Source organism: Alligator mississippiensis, chromosome 6, assembly GCF_030867095.1.
Source record: "Alligator mississippiensis isolate rAllMis1 chromosome 6, rAllMis1, whole genome shotgun sequence".
NCBI lineage: Eukaryota > Metazoa > Chordata > Crocodylia > Alligatoridae > Alligator > Alligator mississippiensis.
This window is the reverse complement of record NC_081829.1, coordinates 69,733,248-69,745,906: the sequence shown is the minus strand read 5'-3', so window position 1 is coordinate 69,745,906 and position 12,659 is coordinate 69,733,248. Positions and strand designations below refer to the sequence as shown.

General features: G+C 42.8%; 2 protein-coding genes across 8 annotated transcripts in view; one reads left to right on the top strand and one right to left on the bottom strand.

The window, feature by feature from the left end:
- The window catches only part of LOC102566353 (protein FRA10AC1), a 103,377-nt gene extending 94,886 nt beyond the window's left edge, over positions 1–8,491 (bottom strand). For all 3 annotated transcript variants that reach the window (XM_059729973.1, XM_006259681.4, XM_019484252.2), the window contains exons 1-2: positions 8,379–8,491; positions 1,946–2,013 (exon numbers count right to left, since the gene is read on the bottom strand). In XM_059729973.1, coding sequence (XP_059585956.1) covers positions 1,946–2,013; positions 8,379–8,411 — 101 coding nt within the window. In that variant the 5' untranslated portion in view covers positions 8,412–8,491. The remainder of the gene's footprint in view (positions 1–1,945; positions 2,014–8,378) is intronic.
- Positions 8,492–8,677: 186 nt separating this feature from the next.
- LGI1 (leucine rich glioma inactivated 1) overlaps positions 8,678–12,659 on the top strand; it is a 36,004-nt gene continuing 32,022 nt past the window's right edge. For 3 of the 5 annotated variants that reach the window (XM_059729972.1, XM_014607836.3, XM_059729971.1), the window contains exon 1: positions 8,678–9,024. The gene's annotated coding sequence lies outside the window, so the exon portion shown is untranslated. The remainder of the gene's footprint in view (positions 9,025–12,659) is intronic. The other 2 variants (XM_019484249.2, XM_014607837.3) reach the window with 1 other exon arrangement.

The window sequence follows — 12,659 nt, the reverse complement described above, 5'->3', positions numbered from 1 at the left end:
AAGTGGCAGATACAGAATCCCTTAAGAGATCACCTTTTATTTTCCAACAATATTGTCTCTTTCAGAATCACTGCCTAAGAGCCACACAGCCAGTGAACCATATGGAGCATCTGCTGAGATAGCAGACCTGTCCAGTTCCTTCAAGATCTATATTACATAGGCCAAGGACAGAGCATCTCATTTAATACTCCCTTGCTTCTCTCTACCTCTGAAGTCCCTATATAGACCTATGTTCCAAAACAGAGAAGAGAAAGGAAGGTTCTAGAGAACTAACATGTTTAGAGACAAATTACTGTCAATAACGCTTTTTTTCTTCCTCTTATGGTATTGTCCCCACAGAACTCCACAGTAGCAGATTTACTAACACTGACCCCTCTGAAGCTGTGGGCTGATAAGCACTGCTAGTTCCTAAACTGAAAATGTTTTTAAAAAATTAACAAAATAGTAAAAAATAATAAAATGGAGGCCTTTTTAGCCTAAACCTTACATATTTAGTTAGACCTATTGGTCCATCATTTTGGGCAAAGGAGTAATTAGTTTTATCCTGGCCCCAATTGTTGGGCAGAGAGGAAGTCAGAGACCCATGAAGCAGGAAGCAGAGTATTTGTATTTTTAATCTATGGAATACAGAACTTTAGAGAATTAGATGCACCAATTGCTCACAAACATCTTGGACTATGTGGGTGGGCAAACAATTCCTACTGCAGGGAGGGATGGAAGCAAGGAATGGCTCCACAAAGGCAATGCCATAAGGGAGATTTTATAGATACTTTTGCAAACATGGGAATACATTTCAACACAAGGCAGTGAACCTTCATTAGAACATTACTGAGAGCCAGAAAGAGTATGCCAGAACAAATGGTAAAGAAGATGATTTCTTTGAAACAGCTCCCAGTGTTGAATATTTAATTTGGCAATTTGCATGATGTAATGCATAATGGCACTTACAAAAAAACAAACTAAGACTGAACTAAAACCTTGAATATTTTTAATAGAGAACAGCTACAAAATCTAAAACAACCCATCACAATGGCTAAATTTCTTCTAGTGAGTTAAGCACTTTGAAGGTCAGGCCCAAAATGAATCCAACATAAAACATTTCCCTTCACCACCATTAAAGAAAAAAAAATGCATTGTGCTCAAAACCTTATTGTAATCGAGTCTGATAAGCAAGGAGAAGGCTTGAAGAATAAAAGAGTCCTTGAGGAAAAATAAAGCTCAATACAACCAAAAATTTTAGTACTGTGGACAAATGGTTAGGGAAGCACACTTACATAGCACCAAAAGTTTCCCCAATAAAGAAGGCAGTAAAAATGCAAAGTTCAGTGGCAATTTGTATAAACCATTGAAGAAATTAACAAGGAATTGGATTTAAAGAAGGGAATTTTTTTTTATTTATTTATTTTTTTTACATCTCAAGGGCTAAGTACAATTTGATCAATTTCCTAGGTCTCTTGAATTCAGGTTTGTCACAGAAAATGGGCTGGAAAAAATGAAGTAACAATCAAGCAGCATCAGCAATAATTCATTTTCTTCAAGCAGGTGTTTTATTCCTACAAAGCCTGCTGCCACCTGGCCTTGGCTGCTTTGATCTCTCCGAGCAGTTCCACAGGTCCTGATGGGTGTAGAAAAATGATAGGAAAGTAAACAGAGCAGCCAAACCCCAGCAGTTGATGCTAATGCTTGGAAAATTAAGCACTCAGCTGTGAGAAACAAGAGGCATAGAGACACCAGATGGATGTAGCAAAACTGATATTTCTCAGTTGCTCCTTGAAGACAACAGGCTCTGACAAGCCTGAGGAGCAAGAGACACGGGAATCAAACGTTTCGTCTTATTTTTCATAAACAGTTTCAATATCAGAGTTGACCCACTATGCCAGGGTCTCTGGTTTACAGAAATGTCTTTTTGAAAAAACAAAACAAAATAAAATACAGGGTCAATTACCTTTTGACAGATTTCTCTCCTTTCTCATCATCACTAAAATCAGAATCATAGCCATCCCGGCTCTGTACCTGAAAATAATTTAAAACAACATGACCAGTAAGCTTAATGAAGAAAAATGATGACAGCATAATAATCACCATGGTGCTTCACTGCCAATTTAAGAACAACAACAAAAAATAATGCAGTTGTTACTTTCTAAACAGGGCTAAACTCATTGGACAAATACATGTATTTCCCCTCCCATACACACACACAATATAATGCGAAATGACTATATCCTCTTACAGACCTCTTCATTTTACCACATCCTCCAAATCATTTTATACATGGATTTATTTAATCTTCCCATACACCTAGAGTATTTAAAAATAAAAGACATACTTGCCCCATCAACTCAAGTAGTCTCTCCAACCCAATAAGAAAGCTGACTACTTTCCCCAAATTTTACCTACAAGTGACTACTCCAAAGAAGTGTTCTACCTATATTTAAAAAAACAGCTTTTGGGGTGAAGGGAGTTTAGAGGCCTGTAAATTCTATACCTGTTCCCGGCTAATTTTTTGAAATGTCAATAAAAATGGTAAAAGGAGGACATCTGAAAGATTCTGATGTAACCAAGTCTAACTAGCAGTTTCTGCAAAGGAAAAGCATGTCTCACTAATGCCTTAGTATTCTACAAATAAGCCAAGAAATAGTAGAGGAAGGAGAACCAGTCCACATATTTAGATTTCCCACCCCCCCACCCCCCCCCCCCAAATTGACCAGATTCATGGAAGAGGCTACTAGAAGCCTAACTAGTCATGGGATGAAAGACGAAGTATTTTCATGAATGAAAAATTAGCTGAGGCAGAAAGAAAATACAATTAAATGGTGAATTTAAGAACCTCAAAGTCTTTTACTACATTCTGGGTATTGTTCAATACATTTATTAATAATCTGGAAAGGGGAGTAACCAATAAGGTAGCTATATTTAGGGACAATGACACAGAATCAATTGAGGTTAGCTAACTCTAGTACAGTCTTTAAAGACCTTCAGAGGGACTCAGTCAAGCTAGGTGAATGGAAAAGACAACAGCAAATGACATTCTACATTGATACATGTAAATTAATGGGTACTGGATGGATAAAATTAAGCTATGCATATACATTAGAGGATTTTAAATTAATTTTATCATCTAAAAAAGGAAGCTGGAATCACTGTGACCACTCAATGAGACCTCTGCACTGTGTGCAATTGTGGTCAAAGACAGCTAGAGGTGTTAGGATGCAAAGGCACAAGATGATGAATAATAAAAACAGTATTACAATGCTTTCATATAAATCAATGGTGTAGCCACAGCTAAGATAATGTGTTCAGAACCAGTCATCACATCTCAAAAAAGATACTGCAGAAAAGATAAGATTTAGAGAAGAGTAATCAGAATGTTCAAGAACATGGAAAAAGGCATATGTAGAGACTGAAAAAGCAGCAATTTAGAAAAGAAACAAAGTAAAAGTATATAAAACAGTACATGGTATAAAAACAGAGACTGACAACTTCTGATCTCCCTGTTTCATAATGCAAGAACAAATGGACATGCATAGAAAATGAAAGATTTCTGAACTGAAAGAAATTAAAAACCTATCAAAGGAAACATTTTTTCCATACAATCTGGGATTAAACTGTGAAATTTGCTCCTACAGAAACTCACTAAGACCAAGACCTTAACAAAATTAAAAAAGATACTGGACATTTGTATAAATGTTAAGGAGACCCAAAATTCTCAGAATTAGTGACATCCCATTTTGGAAGAGATAATAAATCTTGTTCAGCCAACCTCTAACTCATAGAAATCAGAATGATACTTATGTAGGGACAATTTTTTCCAAGGTGTTTCTGTACCTCCTTTGTAAGCATCTGATACTGCTTACTGTGATATACAGGATATTGGACCGGGTGCCAGGTCCTACATCCTGGGTATGTCTACACATACAATTTACTGCAGAGTAGACTAATCAGCTCCTCAGTAGAGCATGTGCTGGGATTAGGGAGCAGTAAATTAACTCTGCCATAAAATAGTATGGCAAAGTACTTGCATGTGATCAAGCACGCATGCATATTGTAACAGGAACTGGCTGGGGCACAAGTGTGCTAAAGTGTAGGGGCTGCCTGCTGGCTAGCTTCAGCCAGCCCCTCTGCTGCCCAGTGCAGCCACCCAAAGCCTGGGGCTGACCCCCTCAGTCCCCTGCTGGACTGGGGCTGCTCCACCCTGGCTCAACATGCTGAGGTCCCAGGTGCATGTGTAAACACTGCACCTGGGAGCAGCCAACTCTGGTACAGTTAACTACATTGTATTAATTGCACATGTGGATTCATCCCCCTACAACAAAAACCTGAGAGAATAATTACTGAATTGAAGAAAATTACTGAATCTGGACTCTTCCACCAGTTTGCAAATTCTTGTTGTTTTCATCAACCATGGCAATTTTGCCAGGACAGCCTCTTAAAAAGACAGAAACAAACCACAGAAGAGTTTATAGACCAAAAATGACACTGCACCAAGTAGTAAGTTGGAGGTGAGCACAGGCTTCAGAGTAGATGTGATATTCTCCCTACAATTAATACAATAATAAGACATTTGCAAATGGTCACTCTTCCTGTATCTTAAAACCCTTCTCATATTCTCTCTCCTCTACTGAAAATTCTTTGGAGCAGAGATTGACTGTGTGGTGCCCAGCTCAATAAACCCTGTAATAATATATTGCAAACAACTAACAGAAATAGCACCACTTCAAAAGGAGCAGGAAGGCAGGAAGGTACAACTTACCCTAGCTGTAAAAAGAAATTCCTGCCTACCAACATTACTTCATGAAGATTATGATAATGTGTGAGGGCTATGTCCTCACACTTGCAAATATGATACTGGAGAGTAAAAAGTATCATTTAGAAGTTTTGCCAAGCCATTGGTGGGCTTATATTTTGCTGAATACTGCTATCTCTACATGGTTACTCAAAGTTGTTAAAAACCTTAATTCCTTAGGAAAGGAAAGCTGGAAGAGACCTCACAAAGTCATCTAGTCCAACCCTCTGCTCCAGGCAGGATTATCACTGACTAAACCATCCCAGCCAACTGTCTGCTCTTAAAAAGTTCCAAGGATGGAGATTCCACACATTCTCCCGGTGACCTGTTCCAATACTTGGCCCATCTCGTATTCAGAAAGTTCATCCTAATCTCTAGCCTCATTTCCCTGCTGACTCTTGAGGGACTCTGTTCCTAGTTCTGTCCCCTACAACCACAGACAAAAGCTTAGGCATTAGCTGCAGCACTGCTGTAAATGAAGTATACCAATGAGGTATATGCACTGGGGATGTACATAGTGTGTATGAATTTCCTGAAGAGCTATTATTTCCATCCCCACTATAATTGTCTTTCAGGTATTTGAAGACTTTTATCAAAGCCTCCCTCAATCTTCTCTTCTGCAGACCAAACCCCAGCTCTTTCAGACTTTCCTCACAAGTCATGTTTCCCAGGCCTCTAATTATTTTTGTTGCTCTCTGCTGGATTTTTTCCAATCTATACACATGCTTTTTGAAGGGGGGGAGAGGGGGAGGCAAGAATGGACATAGCACTCTGGGAAAAGCCTCAGTGCTGAAGGGAGTGGAAAAATCACTTCCCTTGATTTGCAAGTGACACTCCTATTAATACAACCCTGCACATAGTTGGCTTTTTTTGCAACAAGATCACACTGTTGGCTCATATTCAGCTTATGGTCCACAATAACCTCCAAGTCCTTTTCTGCAGCCTAACCAATCATTCATTCCCCAACCTGTATTTGTGCATGCATGCAAGTATTTTGTCCCATGTATATGACTTTGCACTTGTCCTTGCTGAATCACACTGACCTGATTGTGTCCAAATTTCCAAATTATCTAGGTCATTCTGTATCCTAGCTCTACTCTTTAGAGTGTCTGCAACTCCACCCAACTTAAGTGTTGTCTTCTGGCTTTTTTTTTTTTTTAAAGCCATTCGACTTTTTACTTTTAATGTTGTTTTTTCCTCCTGTTCTTGTTTTGAAACTAGTTTGTCTCTTGTCTTTCTCATGCTTCTTTCTAAGAGAAAGAGGAAGAAATATGCTGGAGAGATCACATCCCTCCAAGATTTTCTATACAACCCAGTGAATTCCCCCTTCCCTTATTCCCTCATAACACAACAGATCTCCCACAGATGCATCACTTCTTGGGAGAGAAACAGAAGCTTACTGAAATATTACCAAGAGGTAAACAGATTTACCAAATAATACCAGGTGGTATGAATGATCGCCTTTCTATTTAATCAACTTCCTAATAATCTTGTTCTTTTCATATTGCAGAGGCATAGATGTTGCTTAGGCATTAGCTGCAGCACTGCTGCAAAGCCCAATGAGGTATGTGTATTGGGGAGGTACATCATGTGTATGAATTTCCTAAATAGCCATTATTTACATCCTTTATGTAAGGTGTATGCTCAGGAGGAGGGCAGATAAAATGCTTCAAGGACATCCTCAAGGCCAACTTAAAAAAACGCAACCTATGTCAACTCGTGGGAGACTATCACACAGGACCGCTCTAAATGGAGCTGCATGGATCTCAGTACTTTGAAACCCCATGACAATAACAGGAGATGGAAGAGTAGGAGTGGCAGAAGCAGGGTGTCCCAGACCTACACTCAAGAATCCAGTGTCACCCACCCCAGACATAAATACATCTGAGCTGCAGTAGAGACTGTTGAACCCGGATAGGCCCTATCAGGCATCTTCAGACACGCAATCATGGAAGACAGTCATCTTCAACTGTGAGGGATTGCCAAAGACATCCTTTATATTTTTCAGAAGAGTCCTCAAGAGACAAAGGAGTCAGAAAAATATCACAGATACCAATCTGCACTGCTGTGGTGCCCAAATGGTGCCACAGCATGCCCTGATATAGAAGCAGCAGTAGCATATAAATCCTCCCAACACAATCCCATCACTCTAGTCCACATTTTGTTGGCAGTTTTGATAGCTCAGAGCACAGGTTCCATCTCCTGTCAAGCTGCTGACCGAATGGCATACGCCAGACCCACAAGAGCTAAGATGATTCATAGATTGTAGAGTCGGAAGGGACCACAACGAACCGTGTCTGACCCCCTGCCCCTGGCAGGAAAGAGGACTGAGATCAGATGACCCCAGCCAGGTGACTAGCCTCCTCTTGAAGACCTCCAAGCTAGGTGATAGCACCACCTCTCTTGGAAGCCCATTCCAGATCCTGGCCACCCTTACAGTGAAAAATTTCTTCCTAATATCTAACCTAAATCCACTCTCAACTAGTTTACACCCGTTACTCCTAGTCACTCCCTGGGGTGCCTTTGGAAACAACGCTTCCCCTATTCCCCACTGACATCCCCTAATAAATTTATAGGCAGCCACATCTCTCCTCAGCCGTCTCTTGTGAAGGCTGAAGAGATTCAGCTCTCTCAATCCCCCCGCATAGGGTCTATCACAAAGGCCACTAATCATGCGAGTGGCCCTCCTCTGGACCCTCTCGAGATTCCCCGCATCCCTCTTGAATTGAGGCGCCCAAAACTGGACACAGTACTCCAACTGCGGCCTGACCAGTGCCGCATAGAGAGGGAGCATCACTTCCTTTGTTCTATTAGTCATGCACCTGCTAATGCACGACAAGGTGCGATTGGCCTTGTTGATGGCCTCGTTACACTGCCGGCTCATGTTCATCTTGGAGTCAATTATGACTTCAAGATCCCTCTCTGCCTCCAAGCTGCTGAGAAGGACACTCCCTAACCTATAGGTGTGCAGGGCATTCCTCCTTCCCAGGTGGAGTACCTTACGATATTCAGCTGCAAAAGGCTGTGGCATTTCCAGGCCACTTCCTGAACTCTTTCTAGGTCGACCAAAGAAGGGAAGCAAGCTACACTACCCGGCCAGCAGCCCTAAGATTTAGGCACAGCACACAGGTGGCACTCACACGGACAGTGCCTGATGAAGGACTGGCCAAATAAAAATTAAGTCTTCATCCTTTTAAGTCCCCAGCTGGCTGTGTTGGTGGGGGTCCAGCCCCCAGTTTCACTAAGCTCAACTTGCCCAGGCTTTTCCCCAAGGTGCTCAAATGAAACACAGCCAGTATTTCTGTGACAAGAGCAGCCTGGCTAAGGAAAGGCATCGCTTGGGGTGGCTGTGCGGGTCAGACCCAAGGGCAGGGTGTCAGGGAAGGATGAGGGGAGGAGGGCACGGGCCCACAACCACCTCCTTCCTGAGCCAGCAGATGCTGAGGGAAGAGCAGGGGGCCCTGGTGTAATGGCTGTGCACGGGCCGGGCCTCGCGCCGCCCTGAGACCCGCAGCGCCGCCGCCCCCGAGCCGCACAAGGCGGCGGGCGATGAGTCCCCGGCCGCGGGGAGGGGAGGGGGAGGTCGGGTACTCACGGCCCCAGCGAGCAGCAGCTGGGCCGGCCCCATGGCTGCGAGGGGGGTGCGGTGCGGCGCGGCGCGGCCCACCGGCTGCTGCAGCCCGGAGACAGCGACTAGGGCCGGCTCCCGCCGCGTCCCCCAGCGACAAGGGCCCGCCCGGAAACCGCGGCCCGCGAAGCAGAGGGCCGAGCCGAGCTGGGTCTCCCGCGCTGCAGGGGGAGGGAGCGGGATCCTCCCTCGCTCAGGGCAGGCGAGAGCGGGCGGCCCCGGGATCGGGGCTGCCCCCGGCAACCCCGCCCGGGCCTTGGCCGAGGGACAGCGGCCGGGTGCGGTGCTGCGGGCCTGCCGCCCGGCCTCGCGCCGCCGCCGCGGGCACTGCTCGCAGGGCAAAGCCGCAGGTTTGTCCGCGGTTTTCTTCTTTAATGGCACGGGGCGGCAGGGCCCCCTCTCGGGCCGCACAGCACCGCACCGAGGAGCCTCCGGGGACTTCTTTGCAAGTCCGCCGAGCAGGTGAGGCTCCCCTGCCCTTCCCCTCGGGGCTCAAAGGCACCTCCCTCTCTCCCCTCCCCTCCCCGCTCCGCTGCTGCTTTCTCGGCTGTCCCGGGAGCTCGCAGCTGCTCGGTCCGCTCCAGCCGGGCTGCGTCGGAAGCGTCTGACAGCGGTGAGCAGGGGAGCGGGAGGGAGGACGGGACGTGTCTCTGAGCTGGGAGGGGGGATCCGTCGCTGCTTTGGGGTCTTGGAAAAGTCCTCGGAGGCGCCCAGCCTGCGCGCACCAGCGGGGGGAGGCTGGGACGGAGGTGCAGCCACCCTGCAGCACCCCCTTTGCCAAATCCTGGATCCGTCCCTGGTGACTCTGTCTTCAAGGATGACAGTAATCTGCTGATACCGTTTGGGAACTTTGGGCTAAGAGGTGCATTGCCTTCCATGTAGGTGGCTCTTTAAAAAAACATCTTTTCCCTCTACAGCTAATTGCATGTCATCTCAGGGGGGAATCCCTGGTCCCCAGCGTTTTGACACAGCTAGGACATGCTTGTCCAGGTGCTGACTTTTCTCTTTCCAAAGTGGCTATGCAGTGCCTCAGCCAGCACCTACCATAGCACAGCCAACCCAGCCAGCCCTGAACCAGAATCAGCCTTTGGTTGTAGGAGTGATCTCCACGAAACCCCTGGGAATTCCAGCTCCCCCCAGCCTTCTCTTGGAATAGATCCTTGTTTCTACCCGAGATACTGATTCTTGGAGTTCCAGATACAAATGTCGAACATAGAGTGACTTTCATTATCAGTAAAACACGCTGATCTTTATCTAAAAACAAAATACATTTTAACTGAATACTATAGTGTACACTAGAAATATCATGCAGCCTTGATAGGTATTCTGTACCTAACTCCTAGTTTATGAATTTCATTTAAAAAAAACAAACAGGAGCACTTTTCTCGAATAGATCTGACTCTGTCGTTTATTGTAAGATATAATTCTGAAAGGATATGAGGGTGATGCTTATGTATCCTAAAGAAAGAAATGACAGACTAAATTCTCTCCTCATTTATATGTATCCAGTATTTCATTGAAAACTTACTGAATGTGGCCCATTTCGTTTAAAGGGCAATGACTATCCCTTGCAAAAATGGCATTGTCTTAATTAATAATTTAAATATTTCATAATAAATAATGTATATATACCAAGCAGTAATAGCAATCATCTTCTTTTCATTGTTCCACTCTTAAGGAAATATCAGTCTGTTTTAGTATGAATGAATCCTGACATGATTCTGGAAACTGGGCCAACATCATCATTGATTATGATGATAGAAAATGGGGAAAGGCAAAAAGATGCAAGATTACAATTCTTGAAACTCTCTTCATTGTACTGTGGCCATAAAAGTTTGCACAGGGTCAAGATAAAGTTCCCAGGATAAAGGAAAATTCTATCATGATGAAAACTGCCGTTGCTATTCTTATTTATTAAGCTATTTTAGAAATTAATGTAGTAACCAATTTTTTCTAAGAATAACTAGAAAATTTCATTTTAAAAAGGTACACTTTCTGACTGATTTCCTTGACACTGGGCCTGATTACTTTTCATATTAAGGCTTCTGTGGCTCTAAATAAACATTTTATCACAGGATAAGGTACAGTCATTCAGACATTTGTGTCTGTTGTCCTGCAATAAATCCTAAGAAGTCTCACAGGATAAGAAGTACTAACAATTTATGACAAAGTGCATATGAATAGTTGTCTCAGGATTTCATCATTGAGTCAAATAAAAGCAGTGATGCATTCAGCTGCTCACTAAACCCCATTTAGAAGGGTGATGCATATATGTGCCAATCCCAGGATATTTTTTTTCTAGGACAACCATAGGCACAACTTGTCCAGGGACAAATGCAACATCTGTTCCTAGCCTATGAAACTGACATAGCATTAAGAAGTCTTGAATTAAGTAGAAATAGTCTCTTCGGGCTGTCTTCTGTATAGGAAGTTTCCATAACCAAAAGGAATGCATTATGATTTAATAATGTAGGGTTATGGCCACACCCCGCTGCATTTTTTCTTTAACGTATGGGAAGCAAAAAGGTAACTCTGAGACACTTTGGGTCTCCATTTATTCCTGCCCAATGAGGAACAGAGAAATTGAGACTCACTGCATCCAGAAAGCATAATTCAGATGTTTATTTAAAACATTTAAGGGAAAAAAGGCTCCTTTTGGCTTAGTTTTTCAAATCCTTCACAACTTCTGTGTACACAGGCAGAAGATCAAATAGACCTAGACTGTCCTTGACGCATGCTTGTTCTTAAAAGCCTCCTAAAATGGAGATTCCTCCTGTTCCCAAAGTACCCTGTTCTGGTGTTTTACTACCCTTATGGCTGAAAAGTTTTTCTTAATATCTCATCTAAACCTTTATTGCAAATTGAGCTGATTTATTCTTGCTGTACCTGCAGTGGATACAGGAAATAATTTATCACCATCCTCTTTACAACAGTATTTTTCATATTGTAAGAATCAGCATGTCATTCCGTCTATCCCCCCGTTTTCTCTTTTCTAGACTTAGCAAACTCACTCCTTCTGTCTGAACCTCTATCATTCTTGTTGCTGTCCCCTGGAATGTCTCCAGTTTGTCTACATCTTTCTCAAAGTGTAGTGCCCGAAACAGGACACAGTTCTTCAGTTGATGCCTCAAAGAGTGCTAAGTAGAGCAGAATAATTACCTCCTGTGTCTTACATACGACACTCTTGTTAATACACCACAAATGAGACTGGCCTTTTTTGCAACAACATCACACTGTTAACTCATTTAGTTTGTGATCATCTATATTCCTGGTAGCCCCTTTTCTGTAGTACTGTTGTCTAGCCAGTTACTCCCTATTTTTGCATGTGCACATTTCCTTTGGTTGTGTGTCTCTTCTTCCCAAATGTAGTACTTTGCACTTGTGCTAACGGAATTCCAGGTTTTTCATTTTCCCCTCGATTTACTGTCTGCAAATTCTGTAAGTGTACTCTGTTGCATCTTCTATGTTAATAATATAATAAATGGAATATAAATGAATATAATAAATGGAAACATGCCCAGGACAGACCCCTTTGGTAGCTCAATTGAAATGCCATCCTAGTCTGACAGTGAACTAATCTTAATTTGGAATTTTCAATCCATTTCATACTCACCTTACCTTGATTTCATGTAGACCACATTTTCCTAGTTTGCTTATGGGAATGTTGTATGGGACAGCATCAAATACAGATGCAGATGTATTTGTTTGGCTGATACACATTTAATAAAAGTTCCCCTTTGTACTTCTTTTTTTTTTTTTGTAACAAAATGTCAGGCAAATATCAGGTGTATTCATTGCTTCTAGAACATTTGTGCTGTTTTTTATGTTATCTTGAACTGGCATTTTTTACCTATTTTAAAAAGTGTTTATAGTCATAAAAGTGACTTTGTAAACATCGCAATATCTTACTCAACAAACCTGCCCTCTAGTCCAGAGACCAATTTCCTTGTTCTACTGACAAAAATAATTTGTACAGTATTGGCTTTTACTTCTATTAGTGGTATCAAGTCAATAAAGCTACAGCTGAGAAAATGAGCCAGGTTCTATTCTGACTTAAATACTGCTAACAGAACTGATATCCAAGTTCCAGTTGCAGTCAGATTTTTCTCTGAGTTATTCCTGTTCAGCACCTGAGAAGACAGAAATCAAACATACTGGAAATATAAAAAGCCCAATATGCTAATGGCCAAATTTTCAAAACAGTTCAACACCCATTGTGCTTATCGTGCCTTCCATTGTGACACTCAG